The 21,709-nt window shown below is 47.2% G+C and overlaps 1 protein-coding gene across 1 annotated transcript in view; it reads left to right on the forward strand.

Annotated features, from left to right (window-relative positions):
- ACO1 (aconitase 1) overlaps window positions 1–13,376 on the forward strand; it is a 61,851-nt gene extending 48,475 nt beyond the window's left edge. Inside the window, exons 14-21 of the mRNA XM_036261137.1 lie at window positions 207–363; window positions 1,491–1,615; window positions 3,057–3,161; window positions 3,878–4,020; window positions 5,910–6,057; window positions 8,705–8,827; window positions 11,597–11,782; window positions 12,572–13,376. Coding sequence (XP_036117030.1) covers window positions 207–363; window positions 1,491–1,615; window positions 3,057–3,161; window positions 3,878–4,020; window positions 5,910–6,057; window positions 8,705–8,827; window positions 11,597–11,782; window positions 12,572–12,685 — 1,101 coding nt within the window. The 3' untranslated portion in view covers window positions 12,686–13,376. The remainder of the gene's footprint in view (window positions 1–206; window positions 364–1,490; window positions 1,616–3,056; window positions 3,162–3,877; window positions 4,021–5,909; window positions 6,058–8,704; window positions 8,828–11,596; window positions 11,783–12,571) is intronic.
- The last annotated feature ends 8,333 nt before the right edge of the window (window positions 13,377–21,709 follow it).

Consider the following 21,709-nt stretch of genomic DNA (forward strand, 5'->3'; position numbering starts at 1 on the left):
GGCAGAAACCAGCACACATGTCTTTCTGTGTCTTCTGGCCCAGAGCGCCTCCCACGGGGACACGCTGTGTGCTGCAGAGGAGAGGGCCGGTGGAAGGGAAGCGGATGAAGCTGCATCCGGGTGATGGGAAACTTTGAAAGATGGTCTGAAGCAAGCGGCCTAGGTCATCTGTTCTTGCAGCCTGATTTTTCTCTCGCCTTACACAGGGAGACCTTGTGGCTGTTGGAGTTCTCTCTGGCAACAGGAATTTTGAAGGTCGAGTCCACCCCAATACCCGGGCCAACTATTTAGCCTCGCCGCCCTTAGTGATAGCGTACGCAATTGCGGGGACCGTCAAGATCGACTTCGAGAAAGAGCCGTTGGGTGAGATTTTGTTTGTGTGGTTCGTTTTTTCCCAGTGAATTTGAAAATATTGGAAGAGAGCTAGTGCTTTCCGTAATAAATAATGAAGCCGAGAATTTCCAGGGTAAGATGAGGAGTTTCTTTCCTTTACTCCCCAATACACAGGTAGGACATAATGAAGTAATAAGAATTTACTGTAGGGCAAGGGATGGTGAAAAAGAAAGAAATACAGGAACTAACAGAGAGCTTGCTCTTGGCTTCTCCAGTTCCTGTCTGTGTCCTGCTTTAACTAACGATCGGCATTGCTTTAACATGTCCTCCGTGGGAACACATTCCAGCTAGCTGACCCTCTCAAAGTCCTGAGAAAATGATGTCTCCTTTCCTCTGATCTTCTTGCTTTCTATCCCCTCCTGAACTCACACGAAGCAGATTAGATAGTATGAAAACAACGCCCTCTCCGTTCACCTGTAGGAAATATAACTTCGGAGGTACAGGTCATCCTCATTAAGTGTGGATTCCATATTTGCACATTTGCCTGTTCACTAAAGTGCATGTTAACCCCCGAGTCCTTCATGCGTCCATGGTCGTTCACAGGCGTGCACAGAGCAGGGGGAGCTTGGAGGCACTCACCGTGCACCCTCAGCTGAGGTCACACAAGGCAGCCCCCTGCCTCCGTACGTTAGCTGTCCTGTAAATAAGTGTCCCGTTCACGGTCTCACGCCATGTTGTCTGCATTTTTGAGCTTTCCGTTGGTGACTTCGCTATTTCAGATGGCCCCCGAGTATGGTGCTGACAGGCTCTGGCATCCTCCGGCCCAGGAAGCCTGTGCTGGCTCACGATCCGTAGGCTGCACGCGGCATGAGTCATGCACTCTGGCAGCCAGTTCAGTGTTAACGCATCAACAGCAGACATTAACCAAGGTGTCTGTAAGCGGGAGCACACGCCACGCAGGGTTTAAGGTGGTCGGTGGACAAGTGTTGTGGCATACTCTCAGACACCCAGCCTGTGTCCTCCGGGGCGGAGATTCGGGCTCGCCGCTGCAGTGTCGGCATGGGCTTGAGAGCACGCCACTGCCAAGAGCGAGATGCGCCTGTGAAATAATGTGAAAGGGGTGACGGTTTTCTCCCTAACAAGCACTCTTCCCCCAGGGGTGAATGCCAAGGGACGAGAGGTTTTTCTGAGAGAGATCTGGCCAACCAGAGAGGAGATCCAGGCGGTGGAGCGCCAGTACGTCATCCCTGGGATGTTCAAGGAGGTCTACCAGAAAATAGAGGTGAGGCCCCCCACTTGCCCCAGATCTAAGGGAGAGCTGGTCCTTTGTCGTCTCTGCAGACCTGAGGCCAGTGTGGGTGAAGACAGAAAGGAGCCGGTTGGTCACTCTCCTGTGACTCACGTGTTTACAGACCTCACACTCCCCAGAAGTTCCCAGATTAGACCGTGGGCGAGAAAAAGGCCCGGTGGTGTGATTCCTGGCCAGCCCTCCATAACTCCTTTCTCGGACACCTGGGTGCTGTGCCAGCTGTGGGAGAGGGCCCCTCCCCACGTCACCGTCTGTCATGGTGGAGTCTGGGTGGAGTGCACCTCTCACAAATTATTTGGATTCTTACAAATAATAATCAAACAAACAAATTAAAAACCCTTTAGTAGAAAGCACCAAACTGCTTAAATAAATGAAACTTTTTGTGCATTTTACAAATAGAGATAAAATGTATGGGGCTCAGTATTATTTTCTGAGACCGTTGGATGTTATTTCTTTCCGTTTTATGTGAGGCTGACCCAAGGACTGTGGGCAGGTGTGTGGGTGTGGAAGGAGAGCAGACTGTCTGGGAGAGGGGCCCTGGGCCCGCCCGCAGCGCCCCGGCAGAGTCGGGTGGGCACTGGGTGAAATGCACGTGTCCAGGGGCCTCGTTGATGGACATGTGGAGAGAATCCAGATGATTTTTATGCAAAGCAGCTGTCGTTTGCTATCCAGTGACCATGTGACCTGGAAGTGTACTTCCCAAAACCTTCAGAGAGTAAATACTTTCTCCTTTGTACAAATCTGGGTTATTATTTCTTAAGTTATATCTGTAAATATATGGATTAGTTATCTATTTCTGTACAACAAATTACCCCAAAAATGCCTGGGTTAAAACAGCCGCATTTATTATCTTACAGTCCTGCGGATCCAAGTGGGCTTAACGGGGTGCCTTGGCCTCCACAAGGCGCCAGTCAGGGTGTCCTCTGGGCTGCGGTTCTGAAGGCTCCGCTGGGGAGGGTGCACTTCCGAGGGCGCACGGGCTGCTGGACCAGGGGCCTGAGCTCCCCCATGACCGTTCGCCGGACGCCTTGCTCGTGGGTCCCGGCACAGCTCACAGCACGCCTGCGGGCTTCCCTGGGGCAAACAGGAGAAAGCAAGAGAGGGTGAGAGACATAGGAGGCAGAGTCTCTGTACAACCTGATCTTGGAAATGAGCCCCTAGGTCCAGCCCACACTCAGCTGAGGGGCTCCCTTTAGGGTATGCATGGGGGGATCCTCGGGGATTGCCTGTCACAGTGCGGATGTATTGATATTTAGCATGGCTCTGTCTTAGTATGAAGGAACTCTGGTGTGTGACTCGAATAACAATGTTTTTTATTGTGCTATTAGCTTGAATATATGTTTTTTTGCTTCAGTGTTAAATTTTCCTTAGAATAGGATGTAACTGGGTTGGCCTTGTGTTTTTTTTTTTAAAGACTGTGAACGAAAAGTGGAATGCCTTAGCAGCCCCGTCAGACAAGCTGTATTACTGGAACCCCAAATCTACGTACATCAAGTCACCACCGTTCTTTGACAACCTGGTATGACTTCTTATCTTTAACAAAAATGAGTTCTTCGAAGGTTTCTTTCCTCATAACATCTACGTTACTATCCTTACCTGTGCTTGCAGTAGCTGTTCCATTCAAACCCCACAAACCCAGCAGACTCCTGCGGGGAGTCTGGGGAGTTGGGATGTTTGCTGTTGGGCGCCTGGGTTTCTCCGCAGGGTGGCTGTGGCTCTGCAGGCACCTGGCGGCCAGGCGCCACCTGCACATGGGCTCGGTGGTGCCGGAGGGACTGTTCCAGGAGAATGTCCCAGGGCTGCCACCTTTAACCCTGAGACCCATTCAGTCCAGGGAAACCTTCCCTGAAACTGTGGTCCAGGAGTCCGTGCTGCTCGGGTGGCCCCTGTGGGAAGGGGATGGGATCGAAGTCCGAATCCCAGTTGTCCTCAGCACCCGAGGGGTCCTGTGGACGTGGAGAAGGAGAATCTCATTTGCAGCTGCATCGCTGTTGCTTTTGAGGGGAAGGGGCCAGTATTTCGCCTTCCCTTCAGGAGTGAGATGTGAATGTTTTGAGTACATTCACCTTATTTTTCTGAGCACCCCTATAAAACGGAAAAAAACACCTGGACTTTTCTAGGCACCGATTAGGGCTGTCATCTGGCTCAGGTCCACGGACCACTGCTGTTGAGACTTCCCTCGTGCCTTGTTGGCAAAGACCTGGGCCAACCCTGACCTGTTGTGTTCTTTGCTAGATGTTGGAGCTGCAGCCCCCTAAATCCATTGTGGATGCCTATGTGCTATTAAATTTGGGAGATTCAGTGACCACTGACCACATCTCTCCGGCTGGAAACATTGCAAGAAACAGCCCAGCTGCTCGCTACTTAACTAACAGAGGGTGAGTGAGGGAGGTGAGGACCGACTGCAGGCACAGGGACTGAAGAGGCCAGCATTTCGTCCGCTGGTCTCTGGAATCACTCATTTTTCACTGGACCCTGGGGCTTGAAAACCAGTCAGTCTTTCTGTTCCGCTACTTTGAAGCTTTCTTGGGTGAATCCGTCAGCACGAGCACCCATCAGGGACAGGGGACAATCTTTGAGCAAGTGTTGAACTCAGTAGGCTCAGCTGTCATCTCTTCCCCAGCTTGCCTCGTAGTTAAAGCCCAAGGCTCTGCTCTTCACCCGCTGCAGAGCCTGGCTGCGTTCCCGGCTGGGTGTGCTGCCTCGGGGACGGCAGCTCCCGCGGCCCCTCACCGGTCCTTCAGGCGTGTACCGATCGTAACAGCTGTTATGCCAGTATTGTCTGCTGGCGCCTAATATACACATGGTCATTGAAGTCAGGCCCAAACCTCACTTTCCATGAGAACTACCTGGGGAGATAAAAATTCCTGGTTCCCATCCCCACCTCCCGAGTCAGCTTCCCGCAGAGCTGGGACCCAGCCACTTCGAGGAACAAAATCCAGCACTTTCTTTTGATTGGTGATGATCTCTTTTGAGACATGGACTCTTTCTGGGATTGAATGAAACCAGGAAAATGCAAATATCCACAACATTTTGGATATAAATTTATTTGCTCCTGAAACCCATTTTATAGATTCTCCCAGTCCTCAAATTAGATTTAACTTTTAAATCCTATTAACACTCAATCACATTTCCTGGCATTTTAAGCAATAGCCCCATGAACTGGTCACTGTGTTCACTGTAAAATGTTGTTCCTAACATTCTAACATCCCCCTTCATCGGGCCCACCAGCGAGATTTTTCTCTGATTTCAGGACCAGGAGAAATAGTTGTTTTACCTCTTTGGCATGACTTTGACTTTTATCTTATGAAGTTGTAAATCCTGTTGCCAGTTGTGTGTTTTCCCTTTCAGTTAAATTCCTGATAACTCGGAGACAAATCTGAACGTCCTTCTGGTTAGTTTATGGACGTACTTTCTGTTTCCCCCCGTCTTGGCCCCACCTTGCTGGCTTACCCTGATTATTGTCTTTGCTTCCTTTTTCTTACCCATTTTTTTTTTTTTTGCATTTATCTTCAGACAGAGCAGGAGGGAGAGAGGGAGGGAGAGAGAGAAAGAAACATCAACGTGAGAGAGACACATCAACTGGTTGCCACCCACAGGACCCCAACTGAGCCCAGGGACAAACTGCAACCCAGGTACTTGCCCTTAGCGGGAACCGAACCAGGGATTCTCCAGTCCATGGGCCGATGCTCTAACTGCTGAGCCAAACCGGCCAGGGCCATTTTTGTTTTGTTTTAAATCCTCACCCACAAATATGTTTATTGATTTGAGGGAGAGGGAGAGAGAGAGTGAGAGAACCATTGATGTGAGACAGAAACATCAATCACTCGCCTTCCTCCTGCTCGTGCCCCAACTGGGGATCAAACGCACAACCCAGGTATGTTCCCTCACCGGAAATTGAACCCGCAACCCTTTGGTGTATGGACGATGCTCCAACCAGCTGAGCCACCTGGCCAGGGCTTTCTTTCCCATTTTTAATATTTTTGTGAAACTTTATAGGCTACCTTACTGAATAAATGAAATAAATACTCTATTATTAGAGTTCCCCCTGATTTTCTGCCCGATTTATAAGATGGAAAGTCGACCTGGGAGAGGATTGAATTCCACCTGGCCACCCTCCTGCCGCCTCACGCCCCCTCGGCCGAGCGGGGACAGCTGTCCCCCCTGGAGAGCAAGCAGAGAAGCACAGAGGCTTGGTTCTCCCTCGGTGTGAGCGAGGGTCCCGCCTCCAGGTCACTGACGCAGGTCCCCCCTGCTTCCTCACCAGCCTGGTCCCCCGAGAATTCAACTCCTACGGGTCCCGCCGAGGCAACGACGCCGTCATGGCGCGGGGCACATTCGCCAACATCCGCCTGGTGAACAAGTTTCTGAACAAGCAGGCGCCGCAGACCGTCCACCTGCCTTCTGGAGAAGTTGTGAGTGTGGCGGGTCTGCGTCCCCTCCCTGGGCGGGCACCGCGCCACTTTTCTTCCTCCCGTGGCCCTTGGCGCCCCGCCTGCTGCTCCCTCCCTGCGCTCTCCGGCCGGTGTCCGTGTGTGGGGACTCGGGGACACGACGCCTTCACCTGCGAACCTCCTCCTGCGCCGAAGTCCTGCCTCATGGCTGAACTAAATCCTCCTTCGGGGAGTTGAGCTTGAAAAGCCTCTGATAGAAATGCTCTGAGTCAGGGTATTTGTGGAGGAAATTCAGGTTAAGGTAGAGGATGTTTTTCCTGAAGGGCTGTTTGCTGCTTCATTGGATTTGACTGGAGCCTCCGGGAGAGAAGAGGGGAGGCCCTGGAGGCCTGCCTGGGTCCCCCCAGGAGCCGTCTGGTCCGCACGTAGCCGCGGAGTTGTCCGCTGGCGGCCTGGGTGACCTGGGAAGCCTGCCCTTGAGTCAGACGGGCCTGGTCAGGCTCTGAGGCTTGCACGCAGGTGGAGTGACATGTGACAGCAGCCCAGTGGCTGTCCTCGGGGTCTCTTCCCATCCCAGTGAAGGCTACGACACTGCCTGGACGCGGGCTAGCAGCTGGAGAAATAACCATCCCCGCATATTTTGAAACAGTGACAGCTAATGTTTAGGTAGAACGTACCGTGTCTCAGGTCCTGTCCTCAGCTGTTTGCATATACTGTCGGATTTAGTAGTCATCACGGCACTCTGCAGTGGGCACCATAATCCCCCACGTCTTACACCGGGAGCCTGAGGCACAGGTGGAGAAAGGTGAAATCCCCGGAGTCTGGCTCCCGGTCGGCGCTGTTCCCACCAGGCACTCTGCTCGCCGCCGGTGGTTCTGCGCGGTGAGCTCGCTGTCATCACCGGTCACGGGGCCAGCACAGCCCGTGCCCAGTGTTTGTTCAGTGAAGCAGGGACAGTGAACAGACTATTAGATGGAAAGATTCAGTGGCGTGTGGGATGCCCAGAGACCGCGCGGAGGCCTCGCGGTTCCCGGCCTCGGGGCCTCGTACGTGGGCTGTCCGTGGACGTCAGCGCCGCGCCCTGACGTAGAACCTCAGTCAGATGTCTGGTGCTTCCCCCTAAGCAACCAGACAGAATCGGGGGCGGACATTTGAGTCAGTCCTTGAACTTGAAGACTAGACCAAGGACGGGAGAAAGGGAGAGGAAACGTAGGTAATGCAAAGAGTGGAAAACTGAGGAAAAACATTGTTTCCTCGGAGTGATGAGATGTTCTGTTGCTATAATCAAAGGGCAAAAAAGAGCTCTTTAAATTAAAAAATAATAAAGCCCTTGAAAATTTACAGGAAAAGTTGATTAGTTGAGAAAATCTCTCAATATACAACAGAAAGACAGAGGAGAAAATTAAGACTGAACTGAGGAGGCCGGACACATGACTGAACAGACACTGAAAACAAGAAGAAATTCCCACCGATGCCACACAGGGAAGGTGACCCACGCCAGTCCCGTCACTGTGACGTTGAGCCCGCAAGCCAAGGACGAGATCTGGAAACTCCAGAGAGGGAACACAGATCCCACACATCTGCTGGGCGTCGGGTGCCCGAGCTGCCCTGGAAACTTAGACTGATTTCTCCCTTAAAACTCCGATCCTCATACCGCCAGTCAAATGAAATAAAAGGAATAACACATGCAGATACTAAAAAGCTTAAAAAATAGCCCTCAGTCCCTGTCTCAGAAAGCTACTTGTTGAAAGTGTCCCACTAAAGTGAGGGAATAAACCAAAACAGAGGAAGATGTCAGGTGCAGGAGAAGGCAGTGCTGGGGGTCCCCAGGATGTGTGGGGGGGTCCTTGATCACGGGGTGCACAGCTAGAGCTCCGCAGCCCAGACCGGAGCAGGGCCGGGCTCCAAGAATGACAGTCCCATGAAAAACGTCTTCTAGACAGATCACCTGACACAACTGAGTGTCTGCAGAGAAGATGTGAACCATGGGTCCTTGGGGGTGTCAGTAGACAGCTATCTCTGAAATTATATCCAAAAGCGTGTGTGTGTATCTTTTGTTATGGGGGGAAATTCCATGGTTTTCATAATCTCAGAAGTTGAGGGCCCAAAACTTATTTAAGGCAGAGCTTTTGGGGATTCATTGGTGGGTGGGATAACTAAAACGTTAGTGACTCTCCTGTCGTTTAATGACAGGTGCCTCCATCACCTTTTCTCCTCTCTCTACCTTGACCTCCATGCAGAAGGGTCACTAATAAAAGTTTGCATTTTGTATCATTTCAGAACATTACCTACCTTGTGTTTTGCTACCTTCATAATTGACCATCACTGGGTCTCTGGTACTGAGTTGAAACTCAGGTTTAGGTGGGGAATCTCTGTTTTTTAAAAGTTTAAAAATAGTTTAATTGATGGAAGAGGAGAAAATCTATTCTACTTTCCTTGTTCCCTTGATGCCTTAGGAGTTGAATGTTTTTCTGAAACCTTCGCAATCAGCCATTTCAGTTGAAAGACTATAAAGTACAGTTTGGCAGGGTGGATAGATGGGATCTGTAGACCGGCCTGCGATGGGCTCACTGCAGACCTCGGACCCCGCGTCCCCCAGCTCTTGTTGGCCTGTGTCTGCTCCTTGTGCCGTTGCAGCACCTGCAGTGCTTCCTTCTCTCCTCCCCAGCTGGACGTGTTCGATGCCGCTGAGCGGTACCAGCAGGCGGGCCTTCCCCTGATCATTCTGGCCGGCAAGGAGTACGGCTCAGGCAGCTCCCGGGACTGGGCAGCCAAGGGCCCCTTCCTCCTGGTGAGTGTGACACGGGGACATCCCAAGGGGCAGCTGCCCCTGGTCCAGGAGGGAGGCTGGGCGGGACCCAGGATCAGTGTCGTGGAGGAGCCTCTCAGAGAAGCGTGTGGCGTGTGTTCTTCTCACTTCCCAGTGGGTCTGGCTACTCGTCTTCAGTGAAGGGTAATCTAGAGTTCATGGGTCCCTCCATCAGACGTATCCTGGGAACCGTGGTCTTTGGGGGTGTCAGTAGAACAGCTAGGGGGCGGTCTGTGCAGTCTCTGAAGTTATATCCAAAAGCGTGTGTGTATGTCTTTTATTATGGGGAAAAATTCCATGGTTTTCATAATAATCTCAGAGATTGAGGGCCCAAAATTTATTTAAGGCCATTGTCCCAGGTGAACTTGAGGAATAAGCCGGGGCTGCTGCTACTGGACTGGCTGCCAAGTTCACGGAGGGGAAAAGGAAGGAGCCTGAGCTTTGGGTAAACTCAGGGGAAGTCCTTCCTCCAATTTCCTGTGACGTCAGCTTGTAGACGCAGCAAGAAGGACACTCTCTGGACCCTTCAGCGTTTCTGGGCTCGGCCCCCGGGTCCCAGGGCGGAGCCACGCAGGCGGCAGAGAGCTCTCACCTCAGCGTTTGCTCATCCGGCCTCAGTCCTCAGGGCAGGGCAAAGGGGCTCAGCTGATGCCAATTTAAAGAACGTGTGGCTCGGGCCAGTTAATGCACTTGGGAACACTAATAAGTGATATCCACAGCGCAGTGGAAAATGGCTGTCCAGCAGGCAGCCCCCCAACGTCCAAGTTCTGAAAATCTTGGAATATCACACACCTTTTATGTTGTCTTTTTAATCAATCATTTTGCTGTGTAGGAAAAAAAAAAAAAATGTTCTCTGATCACTTGGTAATATGTCAGGGGCATGCTTTTTAAGAAACTGCTGAAAAGAACCAGCGAAAAGAAGGAAGGGATTCTAGGAAGGGAGCAGGGCGCCCGCAGTGGAGAGCAGTTGGGTGGGGAACTGTGAGGTGGGTGGGAGGGTTAGGAGAACCGACCCAGGGGGCGCTGCAGAGTCTGGCCTGCCCTACAGAGCTGCTTGAGCCCTGGCTGCCCACACACCATCCACTTCATTCTGCAGCTGCCCAGCCTGGCACACTCAGCAGTCCTGGGCCGAACTCTCGCGGAAAGGGTTAAACAGTTGTGATCTGTGCATCTGCAGCCCTGCACAGCCATTTATACAGAGCTAGGGACGTGAACACTATGTGTTTACACAGGTTTCTACTTCCCCCCAAAATAAATACATAATGCATATATCTGTAAATCTATACAAAATATATACTATCCTGAAGAATCTGCCCTTTCTCCATAAATTTTTTTTTAAATCTGGAATCAGTCCTGGCCAGGTAGCTCAGTTGGGTCAAGCATCAGACTGGTACACCAAGTTTGCAGGTTCGATCCTGGTCAGGGCACATACAAGAAGCAACTGATGAATGCATGAGTAAGTGGATCAACAAGTCGGTGTTTTTCTCTCTCTCACTCTCTAAAAATCAATCAATAAATTTAAAAATAATTTTGGAAACACCTGTGGGTTTTTTTTTTAAATACCTGAGCCTGGATCTTATCCCCAGAGAATAATGGGAAAAAGGCCTGGATGTCAGGATGGTGAAAGCCTTCCTTGGTGATTCCAGTATGCAGCAGATCTGAGAAGCACTGCTCCGTAGCCATGGTTCTCGTGACGACAAGAATCTCTCTTCCTCCTGCCCCCACTTCCTGTGTGAGATTCTGATGCAGGAGATCTGGGGTAGTGCCCAAGACTCTCCTTTTAAAAAATTATTTGTATATTTATTTTTATTTATTGATTAGAGAGAGAGAGAAAAAACCAAAAACATCAATTTGTTCTACCTATTCATGCATTCATTGGTTGCTTCCTGTATGTGTCCTGACCGGGGATCGAACCCACAACCTTGGCGTATTGGGACTGAGCTACCCAGCCAGGGCTCTAAGATTCTACGTTAACAAGCTCCCTGGGTGACTCTTATGCAGGAGGGATCTTAAAAGTGTACCCTAGATATCAAGAGACCTTTTAGGGGTACTTAAACATTCTATTACAGTTAACTAATGTTTGAGAATGGGGTGTTTTAGTTCATTGAGTGCCCTGGTTTATTGATCAGTGTTGTATATTTCCAGTTATAGATTACCAAGAAAATGTACTTCATAGATTGGTTAGTCAGGATTCAGTACGGTTTGATCCCTGAAATGTGAAGTGTAAAGCAGCACAGAGGACGCCTTTACTGCCATGGCGGTGTGCTCTATAAGTTGCTTTTTGATGACATCAGCCGTGTCTGCCAGGGCACCTACAGTCGTGACAGAATTGAAGGGAAGGAGATGAATTTTCTGTGTGTTGTCTTTGTAATGTGGATTTCAGTTACAATGGAAGTTTGCTAAGACGTGTTGCATCACAGCGTGGCTAAGTGTGTGGTCAGGCTGCGTGGGTTCCAAATGCCAGCTATTCCCCTGACCACCTGGGGGAGGGGGACACGAGTAGCCTCTCCCTCCCAGGCTGGTGGAGGGCGAATGAGAGGAGTCATCTGAGTGCTTACACAGGGCACTCGTTGGAGACTAACTACTGTGTTATTTATAGCTGGGGACTAACAGTCTGTGTAAATGATTCATTGGTACTTATAAAGAATTTAGATGTGAGAAGAGTTTTGACTTGAGAAGCCTTTTGTTAAGTTTCTTTGCGTCTAAAGAGAAATCGGTGGAAGTGTGTCCAGACTCCTCTCTCCCCATCAGGGAATCAAAGCTGTCCTGGCTGAGAGTTACGAGCGCATTCACCGCAGTAACTTGGTCGGAATGGGGGTGATCCCCCTGGAATACCTCCCTGGGGAGACTGCCGACACCCTGGGGCTCACGGGGCGCGAGCGATACACCATCAGCATCCCGGAAAACCTCAGACCACGAATGAAAGTCCAGGTCAAGGTAAGCCGGGGCCTCTCGTGCCGGGCCAGCCAAAAGGGACCCTGGGTTTGTAGTCAGTCTTGTCAGAAGGAGATCCGTGGAGTTTGGAAGAAGGAAAGAGTAGGACTGCGTTAGAATTAGTTTTACTAGCACCTTCTCTACCTGCCTCAGCATATTATTCCTGATTATTCGTCATCCTTTCCATTCTTACCTCCAGGCCTTCCCGTTCCCCCCAGTCTCACGTAGGCCAGGGAATGCTCGTGAAAGCTCAGGGAGAGGGCATTACCTGAAAATCACCTTTTCATTGTAATCATGTGAACGAGAAACACTCTCGCCTGTTCCTGAGTCAGCCCAGAACGACAGCCCCCTGGGCCAGGGAAGGATGCAGTGCCCAGCACCACGGTCTCGGGGGATGTAGGCTCCCAGGGCGGACAGCGAGGCTCACTGCCTAAGGGACGACCCCGACCAAGTCCGCTGACCTGGGACACGGCCGTCTGCAGGGAGCTCCCAGAGAGGGCTTAGAAAATACCATCCCAGAGCTCGGCCGTGACTGCGGCCCAGACTCTCAGACGTCTCACTTCCATTCTTTATGCTGGGCAGTGCTTTCCCACGCAGAGGAGGCTCTGGGATCTTGTTAAAATGCAGCTTCTGATTCAGAGGGTCTAGGCCGGGGCCAGAGACTGCATGTTCCAGGCGCTGCTGGTGTGCGGACTACACCCTGAGCGCCAGCGGAGCGCCTGCTGGGCACCAGCTCCCCACTGAGCCGTCTCACCTCCTCCCTCAGTTTTCTTCTTTGCTTTGTCGTCACAGCTGGACACCGGGAAGACCTTCCAGGCCGTCATGAGGTTTGACACCGACGTGGAGCTCACTTACTTCCTCAACGGGGGCATCCTCAACTACATGATCCGCAAGATGGCCAAGTAGGCCCTCGGTTCGTGGGAAGCCTGCCCTGGGAGCTGCCCCGGAGCACCGCGGCGCCACCAGCCCGCTGAGCCCCGCACAGAAGCCGGTGCCCTGCCTCCACGCAGGGGCTGCTGGCAGACGGGGCGCGAGCCCTGGCGTTCTGGTGCCATCCCTCCGGGCCCAAGCTCAGCAGTCTCTTCATTCTCTGGTTTTGTTCCTCTTTTTATCTTTCTCGAATCTGGAAACTAGCATGGTGGGATGTCAGTACTTCCAGGAAGAACTGAGCTCGTCTTTAAGTTGACTGATCATAGAATGTTGATTTTTGTACTCTTAGCTCATGTTGCTGAACACAGATAAGTCTTCTCAGAAGGTATTTCCTGTGCTCTTTGTTTCTCGATCCTGAGCTCAGTGAAGCCTTTTCCTCGAGGGGCACTTGCCTTTGCCTCTCACACCAGTGTTAACTGACATGGGTAGATGTGAACTTTGCACACTTCAGGTCACCCGGTGATTGTGATTCTCCCGCCCCTCTCCTTCAGCGTGAATGATCGAGACCTTGTGGACAGGTCCATTGTTGAAACTTTTTCATTATGTACCTTTGGGTGGATCAATATTAAAGAAATGTGAAGCTTTCTTGTACTATCTTTAAAACTTTTCCCCAGAAAATTCTTTCATTTGTCAAGATGATAACTTGGGGAGGTGGTTTTGCAGAGAGACACAGATATTTCTAATTTGAATAAAATTAAATCTATTTTCAAGAAAACCTTTTGACTTTGGAATTGAATTCTGTGTGTGTGGCTCTATTTTGGACTTTGAGAGCAGAGCGCATCTCAGACATGAGCTTCCCAAAGCCCAGATGACCTTCACGTTGTCCTGTGGAATAACTGCATCGGTGCTGCTGGTGACAAGGAAGTGCTGGGACCGGCATGTCCCCTGCCCCGTGGCCAGACGGGAGCCAGCGGGCAGTGATGTGCGTGTAGGGGCGGAGAACGTGTTGATTTCCGTGCCCTGTAGTTTATCTGCTCGTTTTCATCGCTGAAGGTGTCCAGGACACGTCTCTCAGTCGGCGCCAGCTGCCCTCACGAAATACAGGCTAGATGGCTCAAGCACCAGAAGTTTATTTTCTTACAGTTCCGGAGGCTGGAAGTCCAAGGTCAAGGTTCCTGGCAGTTCATTTCCTTTCCGGCTGGCAGACAGCCACCCACCTGCCGTGTCCTTGGGGCCAGCACTCGGTGCAGGCACACGGGAGAGACCTAGTTTTCTGGTGTCTCTTCATAGAAGGACACTAATGTTATCATCAGGGCCCCACCCTCATCACCTCACTTAATCTTAATTACTTTCTCAGAGGTCCTGTCTCCACAGAGGCACACTGTGGGGTGAGAGCTTCAACATGTGGATGGGGCGGGGACACAAGCATTCAGTCCGTGACAGGGCAAACTTACAGCCTGAAAGGGCCATTTTCAGGAGAAAAATCAACCAAATCGGAGCTGAAGGACTTATTACAGCTAAAGAAGCAGACTCAGGGAGGTCTGGTAACTTAGCAGCATCCCCTCCTAGTACGCTTCCTTCTCAAGCATTCGGGCTGTTTAGAGACTTCAGCTTTCTGAAGACCAAACAGAACTCGAATCTCCTGAACCAGCCCAGACGCTCCACCTTCTCCTCCCTCAGCAACATTACACTCACGTCCAGTTATTATCTTTGGACACTTTTCTAATCCTTTATCGAAAAGTTTTAAGAAAAAAAAATATATGGAAGGCTAACGTGAGGGTGTCTTGTTTTTAATAATTTTTTTTTCTTTACTGATATTAGAGAGAGAGAGAAACATTGATGAGAGCCCTGGCCGGTTTGGCTCAGCGGTTAGAGCGTCGGCCTGTGGTCCGGAGAGACCCGGGTTCGGTTCCCGCTAAGGGCACGTACTTCGGTTGCAGTTTGTCCCCGGCCCTGGTTGGTCGTGCGGGTGGCAGCCACTCGATGTGTCCCTTCACGTCGATGTTTCTCTCTCTCTCTCTCTCTGTTCCTGTCTCTCCCTCCCACTCTGTACAAAAAATGGAAAAATTTCCTCGGGTGAGGATAAAAAAATAAATAAATAAATAAATAAATAAATAAATAAGAAACATCGATGAGAGAGAACATCGATTGGCCACCTCCTTCATGCCCCCCACTGGAGATCAGGCCCACAACCTGGGCATGTGCCCTGACAGGAATTGAACCGGGACCTCTCAGTGCATGGGATGATGCTCAATCCACTGAGCCACACTGGCCAGGCAAAGCATAACCATTTTTTTTTTTATTAATTTGTTTTTGTTACAGATGTTTCTCATTTTTCCCCCATTAACACCCTCCTTCCCTTCCCCCCCACCCCAATGCATGTAAGTTCTGTGGTTTATTTCTTCCCCACAAGCCCCTCCTCCTCTGAGGCTTGTCAGTCTGTACCCCACCTCTATGTCTCTGGGTTAATTTTGTTCAGCAGTTTGTTTAGTTCATTATATTCCACAAATAAGTGAGATCATGTGGTATTTGTCTTTCTCTGCTTGTCTTGTTTCGCGTAGCATAATACTCTCCAGGTCCCTCCATGTCATCTCAAAGGATAAGAGATCTTTCTTTCTTACAGCTGCATAGTGGGAATGCAGACTGGTGTAGCCACTGTGGAAAACGCTATGGTGTTACCTCAAAAAGTTAAAAATTGAACTGCCATTTGACCCAGTGATCCCACTTCTAGGAATATACCCTAAGAAGCCTGAAACACCAATCAGAAAGAATATATGTACCCCCATGTTTGTAGCAGCACTATATACAATAGCTAAGATCTGGAAACAACCCAAGTGTCCATCAGTAGATGAATGGATTAAAAAGCTGTGGTACATGTACACAATGGAATACTATGCAGCATAACCATTATTTTTTTTTTTTTTTTTTTTTTTTTTTTTATCCTCACCTGAGGACATTTTTCCATTTTTTGTTCAGGTAGAGTGGGAGGGAGAGAGAGGAACAGAGAGAGAGAGAGAGAGAGAAACATCGATGTGAAAGGAACACATCGAGTGGCTGCCACCCGCACAACCGACCAGGGCCGGGGACAAACTGCAACCGAGGTACGCGCCCTTAGCGGGAACCGAACCCGGGTCTCTCAGGACCGCAGGCCGACGCTCTAACCACTGAGCCAAACCGGCCAGGGCATAACCATTATTTTTAATGACTACAAAATATTTAATTAAGTGACTGTGCAGCCATTTTTTAAAAACTTTTTCTTTTAACTTTCTAGCTTTTGTAAATTAGGTGGACCATGACCATGATTACAACAAAAATAATAGTATTCTTACTATAAATATCTCACCAATAGACAGTAAGTTTTAGTGTTAAAATATGACCCAGTGCTCTTTGTGAAAAAGGCTGCTTGCTTCCATCACTCTTATGTCGGCTGTATAATATGCAAAGGCTTTGAACTTTCTACAGAGCAGTTTCTTTTTTTTTCTGATCAGGTATGAGTTTTTGCTTTTCCTTTTCCTTAACTATCTCATGACTCTATGCCTGATGAACCTACATAGAAAAAAATATCTCATACTTAAGTAATTTAAGTATAAGCAGGACAAGTGTATTTACACACACAATTATATATAATAATTTGTTCTTTTTTAAATGTTTTTATTGATTTTTTTTAGAGAGAGGAAGAGATAGAAACATTGACATGAGAAAGAAACATCCATCAGGTGCCTCCTGCACGCCCCCTACTGGGGATCGAGCCCACAACCCATGCATGTACCCTGACTGGGAATGGAACTGGGGACCTCTCAGTCCATGGGAGGATGCTCAATCCTCTGAGCCACACCGGCCAGCCTAATCATTTATTCTTTATTCATCTACAATTTCCATGAACATGCTATACCTGGCTTAGTTTATAACAATCCCATAGATAATTTTATTGGTTCTCAACTCTTTGTTAGTCAATGTTTAACTGTGGCCTCCAATTAGTCTTTTAATGTCTTCATCAAAGATGCCCATAAAATAAGTCATGTGAATCATGCTTGCTTTCTACTTTAGTAGCTGGCAAAACTTAAAATGCCCTTCACAAATAGGCATGCTATGCATTGACTGTTTCCTGCTTCAGACATCATCATACCCACTTCCAGGGTGTAAACCCCCTGAATGGAACAGCAGGCAAAAGAGCCCCACCATCTACAATCTTTTTTTCTCTCTCTCCCCTTCAAACCACAGAGAGTATTGTTCAACTACAGTAAAGTTAATTGTATGTATACTATAACTGCATTCTATTTAAAAAATGTTTGGTTAAGTACAACCAAGGGCCCTGGACATTCTATTTAAAATGAACATAAGATTCTAAAGGGCAAAGAGAAGAAGGCAGACCAGCTGGGAACCTGGGGACCTAGGAACAGCATGGTGGTGAGTTTCCTGTATTTTTTGTTTTGGTTTCGCTTCCTGTATTTCAAATTAAGCTGAAGAAGCTGAAAACCAGAAATACCTGTGTGCACAGATTTAAAAAAAAAAAAAAAAGGCTCAGCAAAATCCTACTCCCTCTAACCAAAGGGCCAGGAAAGGGGCAGCATAGCAGAAAACTTTTAGACAATAACTATTCTGCTCTAGCCAAACATGACAAAACAGACAGACAAAAACCGTGGCCCAATACCCGCCCAAGCCAACAAAGCCCAAGTGGGGAACCCAGATTTCTCTTTTGCAGGGCTGTAAGAGAAGATTCCAACACTGCCACCTAGTGGTGTCAGAGAAGGCCAAGCAGGGAGCAGGACTTTTGGCGTCCCTCTCCTGAGATGTCAGTGGAAAATGTTGGGAGCCAGAACTCCCACCCACACCTAGAAGTAACAAGGAACCTCCTCCTGCTCTTTGGTATCAACAGAGGCTGAATGGGGAACCAACACAGTGTCCCCACATCCTTTGCCAGAACAGTGTCAGGAAAAGCCAGCTAACACAGAAGTTCAAATAAGATCCTAAGTCTCATAATATGAAAATGTTGGTTTCAATAAAAAATTATTCTTTCTGCTCCAAACCAGAAGGCTTTAAAACTGAATGAAAAAAAGACAATCAATGGATGCCAACACAGAGTAGAGATACTAAAATTATCTGAGAAAGATTTTAAAGCAACCACAATAAAAATACTTAAGTGAGTATTTATAAACACTCTTGAAACATGAACTAATATAAAATATAAAGTCAACGAAGAAAAAAATACAAAGAACCAAATGGAAATTTTAGAATTGAAAGATGCAATAACCCAAATGAAAAGTTCAGTCGATAGACTCAACAGCAGAATGGAGGCCAAAGAGGAAAGAATCAGTGAACTTGAATACAGAACAATAGAAATTATACAATCTGAACAATAGACTAAAAAATGTATGAAAAGAACCTTAGAACCCTATAGGACTATTTACAATAGAAATTATACAATCTGAACAATAGACTAAAAAATGTATGAAAAGAACCTTAGAACCCTATAGGACTATTTTAAAAGATCTAACATTCATGTCACTGGAATCCTGGAAGGGGAGGAGAAAGAACAGCTTAAAAACTGCTGAAAGAAATAATATCCGAACAATTCCCAAAATGAACATAAATAACATAAACTTACAGATTCAAGAACCTTAAAGAAAACAAACAGAATAAACCTAAAGAAACCCACACTACAACATAATTAAACTTTTGAAAATGAAAAAAAAAAAAAAACCTGTAAGATAAAATCTTGAAAGCAGACAGAAAAAAATGACATCTTGCCTGTAGGGGGAAAACAATGTAAATAACAGCAGATCATCAGAAACTATCAGGGCCAGAAGAAGTGACACAATATTTTTTCAAATGCTGAAAGAAAAAACTCAACCCATACTCCTATACCCAGCAGTATATCCTTGAAAATTAAAGGGAAATCAAGACATTCTGAGATGAAGAGCAAGTAAGAGAATCTGTTAGCCAGCAGAATGTTCCTCAAAGAATGGCAAGAGGAAGTTCTCTAAATAAAAGGGCATGTTAAAAGAAGGAATCTTGAAACATGAAGAAAGATCGTAGTGATTTCCAGTGTCAGCTGTAGAATGAGCTGCCCTGTCACACTGGTTTGTGGTGCTACCTTTTTTATCAGACTGTATTTTCAAGTGTTTCAGGTAGAATCAGAGAGCCTAATGCAAATCCTGTTCCTACCAATTACCAAGTATGTGATTTTGGGCAAATGCTTCAGTTTCCTTAAATACAAAATGGGAGCAATAAAAGCATTTGCTTCTTGGGCAGTTGGAAGGTAATACATGCTTAGAACCACCTGGTTTAGGTTAAATGCTTGTCAGTGTTATCCTCGGCTGTTAAGTTAGTCTTATGGTAAGAACCATGAAAATGTTAATGATAGTGGTTTGTACTTTAATATCACATTCAACAATCCCCATCATCACTTATTTCTCATAAATATCATAGGCATTTTCATTTATTTATTCTATATAAACTCTGGAACCATTTTATTAAATTGAAAGGGTCATTTATACTTTGATTCTGCAGGATCATTTATACTGATAATCCTGCAGGTAAATTTGGAGTGAATGCACATCTTTAAAATATTGTCATTTCATTCAAGAGCATAGCATTGCTTTTAATTTACTGCATAGCTCTCAATAAAAGTTTGTAATTGTCATTATTTATGCTCCAAACATTTCTGGTTAAGTTAGTAGATGTAGTAATTAACCAGATGGGCTGTGCCAATTCCACCCCTAAAAAACTGTGTGACCTACTGGCGCTGGAGACCTTTGTGCCTCAGTTTCCCTCCTGTAAAATGCTATAATAAGATGGCCTACCGCAGGACTTGGTAAAGAGTCCATATTCTGCATGTGTGAGTTGCAATTATTATTGTCACTGTGGATAGAAATCTCCCTCCCCCTTATATCTTCTAACCAGTTCTTGATCGTTCATAGAGAATCCACTGATCTCTAAAGCACTTCAAATTCAAATCTGACTTAACAAAATAAATGTAGGCCTGGAATGTAGGCTAGGAAAACAATCAAAAATGATTTTCCCACCCCGCACTCCCTGCCCCATCCCACCTGAAATTATCTTCATTGTTGTTGTAAAAATAAGGGATGTCTATGCCTCCTATTTTTTAAGTCAATGTTTCACTGCTATAAAACTGGTACATTATGTGTCCTTATGTCCATTTTCATTACCGTTATTTCCTTTGGATAAATTTCTAGAAGTGGAACACCTGGCTTACATGGCATATAAAATTGTGAGCAATTTTAATTTCCTTTTCTCAGATGTGGATCTAATCACTGCTGGGCATGGAGGGAGGATGATAAGGAAGAGGGTAAACATAGGAACTTACCCTTTGGGCATCCAATTTTTGAAAATTTTCTTGTATGTAATGATATTCCATTATATACTAAAATTCAATTAAATACTAATTATCCCAAATATTTTAAATGTTACTAGAGGCAATAAATCCCAACAAGTTAAAACTATTACTGCTATACTTAAAACCAAGTAAAACTCAATAACTGGGTAAGGAGGTTCAATCAACATCATAAATTATATCTATAACACACTTCCTTTCCCTCCACCTGTGGTTGAAGAAGCAACCCGATTCCAAGCAGCAGGAGGAAAAAAGCAAAACTACGCAACCCTGACGGTGGGCGGTCATGGGAAAGCATGGTGTTGGAAGGTCTTCCGTCAAATTGGCTTCCTTTCACCCCACATCTTGTTCTCTACTCTGTGAGGGAGGCAAGTGGGCTTCCTCATTTGATTCCAGATAACCCTTCACAACCAGAACTGTGAAAAATATTCTATTTGCCTTATCATCCAGAATAAAATTGCAAAATCCTGCAGCTTCCGTTATGGAAATCAATCCTTGCATCTACGTGTTACAGAGGCCGCAGAGTAAACAGATTCCCCGCGGACCACAGTGATCCAGGAAGGTTGGCCACACGCAAGCAATGGATAATGCAACTCTGAGTCTCCGTCTCCTCAGAGGTTACCCTAAAGAGTTCACAACTTCTTTTCTACAGAATTCCTTCAACCCATTAAAGCTGATGTGCAGGGACCGTGGTGCTCAGATCCAATGCCCAAGACCTTATCAAAACACCATAGAAAGGGGTTCACCCCAAGAAACAGAATTCCTTTTAATTTTAAGAATATAAGGCTTTCCCTACCTAATTATACCTCAACTAAACATTTGAAAGCAAAGCTCCCCTCTTTCAATAGAATAGGGATGTCCCCCAAACTCCGAGCTCCTAGCTGCCATGTAATTACCAGCTACCAAAGACTCCTGACGACGCTTGTCTGGGCTCCCTCTCGTTCTTCACCATCTCTGCCCGTTTTCTAACTATGGCTGTTAGGGGAATTCCAAATGCTAGTCAATAGCCTAAGTCAACTTCACCTCACTCCCCTGCTTGCCCTGGTGTGCTGGCTACAAAAGAATGTCCATGGCAGGTCCAGCCTCCATCTTCCTCAACAGACTTACTCTGTGGCTTCTGCCACATATAAGTCTAAACAGTTTGTCACCCAGTGGGGGGATAAGAACATATCAGGGCTGTTGAAGCTAATATGATGTTGATGCCTTTATTGGCAACATCCCCATGTTCTATAAAATAGGATGGCGACTCAGTGAAAAACTTCTATTATCAGTACAATGAAGGAGGAGAATTAAGAAGAGCTAAAGAGCCCTGGCTGGTTTGGCTCAGCAGTTGGACCGTCGGCCTGCGGACCAGAGAGTCCTGGGTTCAGTTCCCGCTAGGGGCACGTACAAAAAAAAGAAGAAGAAGAAGAGCTAAAGAATTTCTTCTCACTGAAAATGAGGAATAAATGTTTTGAACTATCTTGGTCTCCAAAGTTTAGGAAGACATGTTTTTTAAACATTAAAGGAGTAATGTTTAAAAAGGAGTAAACACTGATATAATGTAATTCTGTCCTAAAGTAAGTGATAATTTGTTGGTCTACTGAGTTGTAAGGTTCATCATTTCGAGTTAAAGTATGCTTCACACCACTGTCCAATAACAACTCTCCTTTTCTGAGCATTTGTTTTATACAAGGCACTGTGCTGAGCAATGCGTGCATCTCATT

This window comes from Molossus molossus, unplaced genomic scaffold (assembly GCF_014108415.1).
Source record: "Molossus molossus isolate mMolMol1 unplaced genomic scaffold, mMolMol1.p scaffold_m16_p_14, whole genome shotgun sequence".
NCBI lineage: Eukaryota > Metazoa > Chordata > Mammalia > Chiroptera > Molossidae > Molossus > Molossus molossus.